Source organism: Rhincodon typus, chromosome 31, assembly GCF_021869965.1.
Source record: "Rhincodon typus isolate 14 chromosome 31, sRhiTyp1.1, whole genome shotgun sequence".
NCBI lineage: Eukaryota > Metazoa > Chordata > Chondrichthyes > Orectolobiformes > Rhincodontidae > Rhincodon > Rhincodon typus.
In genome coordinates this window covers 27,113,821-27,123,562 of record NC_063362.1, presented here as the reverse complement: position 1 = coordinate 27,123,562, position 9,742 = coordinate 27,113,821, and the positions used below count along the sequence as shown (strand labels likewise).

Below are 9,742 nucleotides of genomic sequence, written 5' to 3'. Positions count from 1 at the left end.
TTAACGTTGATTCCATTTTAATAATTTGGGCTTAATACTTTCAGCAAAACACTTCATAAAAGGCGATGTTCGTCAAATCTGCAGAAACTCTTGTGTTAAACAGACATTCCCATGTAAAACTGGAGACATGAATCAGGGGAAGAACAGCTACTATTTTAGATCTTGCCCCACTCTCGTAACTCAATATCAAGATGGCCACCCTGGCTAGGAAATCACAAAATAACTGTAGGATATTGAAAATCTGAAAGAAATATGGAAATTGCTCAAGATATTCAATAGGTCATACATCTGTGGAGAAAGAAACAGTTACCATTTCAGGTTTGTCACCTTTTATCTGAACATCCATCTTAAAATCTGTGTAGGTGAAGTTTGCTGTCTGTTTCCTTTAGGGATCTGTAGTGGGGAGCGTGATTCTTGAAAAGGACAGTTCTGGGTTCAATATGGGAGGATCGCAGTAAGAAAAACTATCTTAAACATCTCTGAACCATGCCCATTGCTCCTCACTGAATACCTAGGTCAATTCGTCATGCATGTGTCAAGGCAAGGAGTATTCTCAGGTTTTTTTTTAAACAGGGTTTTGAAAGGCATTAGAAAAGCTCTTGTTACAGAACCAGTTTTATATTCAGTCAGGAGCATCCAGAAATAGAACCGCACAAGCTGTTAATCATGGATCCTTTAAATTGCCTCCCTAGCAGACTTCCTGTGCTGGTACCTGTGCATATGGTAACTTCAAGTGGACAAAATGCGCAATGCAGTTTTTAATACACCACAGGCATCATGTGCAATCCTGTTTCGTGTGTGACTGGATAGGAATTCAGGAGCAAAAACTGCAGCCAACTTTTCACCTTCTTTAATGTATTGGCTTCAGGTGACTTTGAGAGAGACAGAAATCGGGACAGTTCACTATCATATGGTTTACAACATTTTCCAAAGTCAAAATCTACCATTTGCATCAAATTACACCTCTCTTAGACCAGTCATCAAGTGGAACACTGGAATACTGTGTCCACTTCTGGTCACCCTGTTATAGGAAGGATATTACTAAACTAGAGAGGGTGCAGAAGAGATTTACCCGGATGTTGCTGGGAATGGGAGGTTTAAGTTATCGGGAGATGCTGGATAGGCTGGGACCTTTTTCACTGGAGCATAGGAGGTTGAGGATTGACCTTATAGAGGTTTATAAAATCATAGGGGGTATAGATAAGGTGAATGGCAGGTGTCTTTTCCCTAGAGTGGAGGATTTCAAGACTGGGGGGCATATTTTTAAGGTGAGAGGAGAGAGATTTAAAAAAGACATGGGGGCAAATTTTTTACACAGAGAGTGGTTTGCATGCGGAATGAACTTCCAGAGGAAGTGGTGGATGCAGGTACAGTTACAATGTTTAAAAGACATTTAGATAAGTACATGAATAGGAAATGTTTAGAAGGATATCGTCCAAGCATGGTTGGCATGGACTGTTTGGTCCAAAGGGTCTGTTTCTGTGCTCTATGACTTTAACCAGAGATTGAACATGGAACCTTCTGCTCAGTTTGTTTCAGCCCTAACCTGAGCAATGAAGTTATCAGCAGAAACACTGGGAGCTGTTTTCCCATGATAATTAATGAATTTGACATTAAGTAATCTTATATGAGAATACTCTTGTGGCAGGTGGTTGGACCTGTACATGGAAAGTTTATTTTTGGACCACAGAAATAGGGCAACCTTGACACAAAGATATTAAATTGTTGACTTTCCTACTTAGAGTTTGGAAGCCAACAGATAGCGACATTATTAAGATATCTGCAGAATCCAAAACAAAAGCAACTGGCAGGGTATATAAAAGCCCGAATCCTTCAGTCCATCTCTCAGCATCACAGTGACACATTATGAAGATGTACAATCTGCTCCTTGTTGTACTCCTCACAGCCAGTGGTAAGTTACCAGAAGATACCCACTATTCAAGCACTATATGTAAATGGAGGAATATGCATGATTAGAGGCAGCATATACCAAAGCAAAGACATTCTACTAAACCTGGTTAGGCATCAGATGGAATAATGTGGCCGTTTTTGGGCATGAAACATTGGGAAGGTTGTTAAGACTTTGAAAGGATGTAGAGCAGATTTATCAGAATGGAACCAAGAATCAGGGACTTGAGTTTCTGTGGGATGAGTAGGAATTGTTCTCCTCCAGGGCAGAGAAGATTAACAAATAATAGGGTGTTTCGCATTAAGTAGGCTTTTATAGATTTGCTCAAAATGTTGATAGAGGGGACCCCATTCTTTCTATTCTAAACCCAAGGTCACTGAAACCATTTGCAACAACCATACTATTGACTAGGGCTGACAGCAGCTCACTAAGCACAGAATGGAAATTGAACAGGAGGTTTTCTGGTCTCTGCAGTTCATTGTGTTTATCCACTGAGCGATTGAGTGATGTTATTGTGTTGACTAGTTACATACTGCAGTGACGTTTATGTTTGAAGATGTAAGTGTTGAAAAATACTGAGGTTTTTATTCAATGACGAACAAATAGGTAAGTGTAAAAGAGCGTTTGCCTTTTATACTCAAACCTACTTTGTTGCTATTAATAGGAATTGCAGGGAAAGGGAGCCTCAAGGATTTGTGAGACAGAATCTCAACATGTTAGGCACATCAGTTTTTAACTTTTATCCTCATGACTGGAAAAACAAAGGATCAATGGTTTAATCTTCCTGTATGATGCATTGCACTGCTCATTTAACATTCACTTTTAAAGATATATCTTTGCCCAGCTTTCCCCTTCATGGAGGTAATGTATGTGTTGATGTATAATGGGTGAGTGTGAATTAATAACTGCTATACATCTCTCCTGATTATCAACTACAGAGATGTCAACCAAAATAAAAGTGAGAAGTAATGTAAAGCTGCCTGCCAACTTACTACCAGTGACTTGTTCCATCACATAAAGTCTAAATTACTTCAGTGATCCATAGTAGGATATGGTTCGATCCATGCAAGTAACCTGTGTTATCTCACTCAAGTGGCACATTCATCTGAAAGATTGTATAAGGCTGCCTGTGAAACTCATTATCCATATCCAATACTGACATCCAAAACTGAGATCAGCACAAAAGTATCATATCATTTGAAAAACTAATGTTAATATTGGTGAAAGGAATTTATTTAACAAACGCACATCTATGAAGCTAAGAGATAGCTTCTTCATTTGCTGAGCTAAAGATGGTTAGTCTGCTATTTAGTCAGGGTGGCACAGTGGCTCAGTGGTTAGCACTGTTGCCTCACAGCATCAGGGACACGGGTTTGATCCCACCCTCAGGCAACTGCCTGTACGGAGTTTGCACATTCTCCCCGTGTTTGCGTGGGTTTCCTTCGGGTGCTCCCGTTTCCTCCCACAGTCCAAAGATTAGGTGGGTTGGCCATGCTGAATTACCCATAGCATCCAGGGATGTGCAGGCTAGGTGGGTTAGCCATGGGAAATGCAAGGTTACAGGGATGTGGTGGGTCTGGATGGGATGTTCTTTAGAGGGTTGGTGTGGACTTGATGGGCTGAATGGTCTGCTTCCACACTGTAGAGATTTTATGATAGTCTATATAATGGCCTCTTCTCCGTAATGTGCAGTATTGTTTATGAATCTCCACAAGTGCAAAAGGATTTTTTTGTAACAGAGCCCCAGTAGTGGAGGTTCCCTACAGATGGGCCCTGACCTGTTCTGAAACAGTTTATAAGGACCACGCTCACTGCCATTTGACAGATGGGGTTTGTCACAAGGAACTTCTTCGTGGTTTCCCATGTTACCCATTCCTTGATCCATAGGAATCTCTGATAAATCTTGCTCAGGAGGTTGCCCCATACAGGTTGCTGAGTTGGAAGGTGGGAGGTAAGTGAACTGAACATGCAGTGGGAAGTGAAACAAATGGAAGGATGTTCTTGATAGGGTGCAACGACAGAAGCTGGAAAGAGGCTTGCTGGGAGCATAAAACACCAGGCTGAATGGCCTGTCTTTGTTCTCCACATTCTGTGTACAATAATATGTAACAGAACTGTACCTGTGAAGCAGACTTTTGGGACACCTAATCTACAGACACAAATAAAGTCCTCTGTACATGCTACATTGATCAGAATGGACAGTTAGTCTCTTGTTCCTTTCATTCCAGCTTATGGCTGCGGGCAGACCAGCTACCCTCCATATTCCTCAAGGGTGGTGAATGGGATTGATGCAAGGCCATACAGCTGGCCATGGCAGGTAAGCCAATGTACAACTTTATCAAGTATTAAGCAAAAGCCATGGATGTTGAAAATCGGAAACAATCAATGGAAAATGCTGAAGATGCACAGCAGGTCAGTTTGCACTGTCCATGGGGAAGGATAGGCTTGTCTTTGTACTGGTCTGCTGTGTGATCACAGCTCTTTCTGTCGAAGTTACAAAAACCCTTTAAATGTCTTCTCTTCATTGAGAAACCCAGAGGAAGGCCTCAGATACACAGGCAACCTAAAGGTTGAAAAAGAGTAGGAGGAGCGTGAGATAAGTTAAAAAGCTGAAAAAACTGCGAATGCTGGAAATCTGAAACAAAAACAGAAATTGCTGGAAAACCTCAGCAAGTCTGGCAGCATCTGTGGAGAGAAATCGAAATTAATGTTTCTAGTCCAGTGACCCTTCTTCAGAACTTCAGAGATCAGTCAGTTAGCAAAGGTTAGATGAGAACCAATTTGATTTTTAAAGCCAGTAGAGCTGCTAGAGAAATGGGGAATCGAGAGATGCATACATTTGGCAGATGGCAGGTGCTTGGACAGAATGGTTTAAAGAAAGAAAATATGTCACAAGTGTGCCTTTGAGGAAGAGGAATATTAGGGAGATGTAGTTGAAGTTTAGAAAGGACAGAAGGAAAGATTGTTTGTAAAATTCATCCTCAAAGTGCTTCCCAACAAATAGATTGTTCTTGAAAAGCAACTGCAATTGCAGGAACTGATTTGCACGTCGCAAAGTCCCCTAGTCAGTTAATCATTTGCCCAACCCATTGTTTTTTGTTGGTGCCTGAGGGAGCTACGTGTGAGAGCAACAGGACAGCACCAGCCCTTCACCCCTATCACCACGGGATGTGTACAGCAAATGGACCACACGCACTGGGCCTCATATTCCGGTCTCAGAAAGCAGTATTCTTCTATGTGCCGACCAACATTATGTGCTCAGAAGGGGATGGAATGAGGCTTGAGTCCATCAGTTTGTCACAAAAGCAAGATTTACTATTCGAGCCAAGTGAATACCCTTGGGAGAAACAAGGAGGGACAGTGTACAGAAGGACTGGATGAAGGAAAATAACCACAACTTACATTTATGTAGCACCTTTAATAGAGGAAAGTATATCAAGACACTTCAAAGGATTCATACCAAAATAAGAATTGATATTAAGCCATGTAAGAAGATGCTAGGGAGGAGATCAAAACCTGGTCAAAAAGATAGACTGTAAAGAACATCTCAAGAAGCAAAAAGAGGTAAAAGTTGTGGAGAGGTTTAAAGACAGAGTTCAAGTGTTTAGGGCCTTGGCAGCTGAAGAAGGCACAGCCACCAGTGTTGGAATCAGAACTGCACAGGACGATGGACTTGGAAGAGCACAGGGACCTCAAAAGCTGGTGGGTCTGGAGGAGTGATAGGGAGTATCGAGGCCTTTGAGTGAATACAAGGATTAGGGTGTTAAAATAGAGGTTTGCAGGAGGTGCACCATGAGCTGAAGGGTGATGGATGAATGGGTCTTGATGCAAGTTAAGGTAAGGGCAGAAGTGTTTTCCATTAGGTTTAAGAATGTTGAGAAATAGAAAAGGAAATTTTTTTAGAATAGTCCGGCGCAGAAATAACAAAGGCGCAGATGCTTTATCAGCAGGTGAGCTGTGGCAGGGTTGAAGTTGTTGATGTGAAGGAGATGGAACTTGTTGGTATTGATTATGACAGAGTTACATAGTTGGAAACTCATTTCTGGGTCAGATATAATACCAAGGCAATGAATGATGTGGAGCAGACAGTTTGCAGGAGGAAGGATGGCTGAAGCAATGGCTTTGGTATTTGAGTATGGAGGAAATGTTTGAACATTAAGTGTTTCAGAAAAGCAAAATGACAAATTAGAAATGGCGCATGAGTTGAGAAAGGGCATGTTGAGGTGGCGTTGGGTCTCATCAGCATATGTGTAGAATTTGATGTGTTTTCCAATGAAATTACCAAACAGCTACACGTAGATGAAAAGCAGGAGGTTACAAAGAATGGTTGGAGCCTTGCAGGGGGTGCACAGATGATACAAAGCTGGCTGGGAGGGCGGACTGTGAGGAGGATGCAGAGATGCTTCAGTGTGATTTGGACAAGTTGAGTGAATGTGCAAATGCGTGGCAGATAAAACATAATGTGGATAAATGTGAGGTTATGAACTTTGGTAGCAAAAGCAGGAAGAAGCATTATTATCTGAATGGTGATAGATTGGGATAGGGGGCAGTGCAATAATATCCTGGGTGTCCTTGTGCACCATTTGCTGAAAGTAAGCATGCAGGTGCAGCAGGTGGTGAAGAAGGCAAATGGTACATTGGCCTTCATTGTGAGAGGATTCGAGTACAGGAGCAGGGATATCTTACTGCAATTGTGCAGGGCCTTGGTTGGATCATACCTGGAGTATTGTGTGCAGGCCAGATCTCCTTATCTAAGGAAGGATGTTCTGGCTATGAAGGGATTGCAACAAAATCTTACCTGGTTCCTGGAATGGCACGACTGGCATATGAAGGAAACTGGATCAGTTAGGACTATGTCCACTAGAGTTTACAGAATGAGAGGAATCTCACGGAAATCTATAAAATCCTAACAGGACTAGATGGGGTAAATACAGGAAGGATGTCCGCAATGACTGGGGAATCCAGAACCAGGGCTCACAATCTAAGGATATGGGGTGGGCAATTTAGGACAGGGATCAGGAGAAATTTCTTCACCAGAGCATGGTGAGCCTGTGAAATTGTCTGGCGCAGAAAGTGGCTGAGGTTAAAATATTGAATGAGTTCAAAAAGGAGTTAGATATAGTTCTTAAGGCTAAAGAGATCGAAGGGTGTGGGTAGAAAGCAAGGTCAGGGGACTGAGTTGGATAATCACCCATGATCATATTAAATGGTGGAGCACGCTCAAGGGGCTAATGGCCTATTTCTACTCCTATGTTGCAATAGATGCTTAGGGACAACAAGAGATAATGGTGCAAGAGCAGGAAGAAAAGCCATAGCAGATGATTCTCTGGCTACAACTGAGATAGGTACAACTGGAAAAGAATGAAGTCAGATTATGAGATAGAAATGTTAGAAGCTGCGTCTTGATGTGGTTTCTTGGGTCATACACCACTGCCAGTATAATATGGTCTGATTGCGTCCCTACATGTTAGGCCATGTACCATTTACAATGAAGACTAGGTTCCTATTGAGACAGATCTCTTGAGGTTTAGTCACAACATTAACTATTTACACAGTTGTTAGATCTCAGACCAGTACGTGGTCTCGGTTCAATGTTTTCTGATGTTACAGCTATGTTACATGACTGTAACACCACAGACAGCTGACTGTACTTGCTCCATTGCACTGTGTCTGCCGAAGATGAGGCAAGGACCTTTATAATGCAATATCACATGTTGTAATATCATCAGACTGTCTTAAAAGTTTACTGCCTTTCTAGGGTCTGTGCAATAAAGTGACAGAAGTGAGGGAAACATTGTCAGTAAGAATTACCCATCAGGTAAGAATGCTTATGGCTATATTTTCGAGAGGAATAAAACCTTATCTTATCATTTTGTTTGCTGTTAGATTTCTCTGCAAGTCAACTACGGCAGTTCATTTTCTCACACTTGTGGTGGAACCCTCATTTCTGCAGAATGGGTTATGACTGCAGGTCATTGTATCTCGTGAGTATGACTGCACTCGTATCAAAGCATTTACTTCTTCCTGAAGTTTCCTACATGTCATAAAAGTAAATGCAATTTCACCTCAATTAATTCTTTGTTGTAGTTCTGGACGTGCTTACCGTGTGATACTGGGAGAATATGACAGGGCTGTAGAGGAGGGTGCAGAACAAGTTATCAGTGCTGCCAAAATTATTGTTCATCCAAGTTGGAACATAAACTGTATTTCGTGTGGGTAAGTCCCAGAATCAACACTGGTGTATACTTGTTATCATTGCATCATTTTTATATGTTCTCGCTTGATTCAGAATAACGTTGTCTACACAACTTATTGCACGAAAATATACAAGAATAGTGAAATATTATTTAAAACAGAATTAATATTGCCTGTTTGGTGAGGAACACTGATTATTTTAAAGCCGTATTTAAACTTCTGCAACCAGTGATCTAGATTTCACAGGAGGTCAGTCAAAACTAAAACAAGAATGTCAGTGTTTGACATCTAAAAACTTACAAGTTGCTATTATAAATGCATCTGTGTTGTTGCTGGTCACAGGTCATGATATCAGTTTGGAAACCAGATGGAATTATTCAGGTCAGGCTATGGAGAGAGAAATTGATTCAAAATTTCCAGTTGATAATTGTTCATCAGATGCCATAAATTTTGAGATGTGGTAATATCAAGGGGCCAAATGGTCTGCTCCTAATCCTATTTCTTATGGTTTTATGAATTTCATCATTAATCTTAAGCATTCACCAGTCCTGAGAGTACTGGAGACTGGAACATTGAATGTATTACAGGCTGAGTTTGGTAAGTTTTTCATCTAAATCAGAGGCAATGTTAATGTGAGGCAGGCTTAAATGGCAGAGCAGACTTAAGTGGCCTAATGGTTGGCCTTCTCATTGGCTCTTATTTCTTAGGTATATTTTAGGTGCAGACCCTAGCATCTGGTTCCAATTCTGTCTGCCTGGTGGAAAGTGATCAGGTGTAAGTGAAACTGGGGGACACACAGCCTGTGTACTGTGGCCAATGGGGAAATCCAACCTGTTTTTAAAATCAAGGCTTTCATTCTGGGGGGAGCGCTTCAAACTTTTGAGAACTGATACCCAGGTAAAGGAGCCGGCTTAAGCTGGGCGAACGGCCAACCTCCCTAATGCCCATCTCCCAGAAACTAAACGAAAGTATGATGTGGAGGTGCCAGTATTGGATTGGGGTAGACAAAGTCAGGAGTCACACAACACTAGGTTATAGTCCAACAGTTTTATTTGGAATCACACAGCTCTGAAAGTGCTGCATGTAACCTTGGGGGGCAGTCAGGTACCTTTTGAGATTGTTAACTATTGAATAGTTATGCAAAAAATATGCATAAACCCCTTTAATTATCATACCTGTAAAAGACTTGTCAAGTGTCAAGGCCAGAACTCTGCCTCTGCTCAATCAACCCCGGAAGGAAAATTGGGAACACTCTGTCTCCAGATGTTGCTAGACTTATAGAATATCTCTAGCATTTTCTGTTTTTATTTCAGGCTTATGTAGTTTGCAGTGTTATGCTATTGTCAAAAAAAAAAGCAATTATTTGGTTTGCTATTCACTCTGCTGCTGCAGCTTGTGGTGTCTCCTGCCAAGAGAGTTGCTGTCACAGGCTGCCACACTCATGTGTCTTGTGCCATCCTCACACATCCATTGTAGTTCATCAGCAACTATCTGTGCAGAGATAGTAGGAACTGCAGATGCTGGAGAATCTGAGATAACAAGGTGTAGAGCTGGATGAACACGGCAGGCCAAGCAGCATCATAGGAGCAGGAAGGCTGACGTTTCGGGCCTAGACCCTTCATCAGAAAAGGGGGAGGG

At 41.7% G+C, this 9,742-nt stretch overlaps 1 protein-coding gene across 1 annotated transcript in view; it reads left to right on the top strand.

Annotated features, from left to right (window-relative positions):
* The first annotated feature begins 1,778 nt into the window (after positions 1-1,778).
* LOC109918377 (proproteinase E-like) overlaps positions 1,779-9,742 on the top strand; it is a 17,277-nt gene continuing 9,313 nt past the window's right edge. Inside the window, exons 1-4 of the mRNA XM_020518292.2 lie at positions 1,779-1,912; positions 4,138-4,226; positions 7,796-7,893; positions 7,997-8,125. Coding sequence (XP_020373881.2) covers positions 1,867-1,912; positions 4,138-4,226; positions 7,796-7,893; positions 7,997-8,125 — 362 coding nt within the window. The 5' untranslated portion in view covers positions 1,779-1,866. The remainder of the gene's footprint in view (positions 1,913-4,137; positions 4,227-7,795; positions 7,894-7,996; positions 8,126-9,742) is intronic.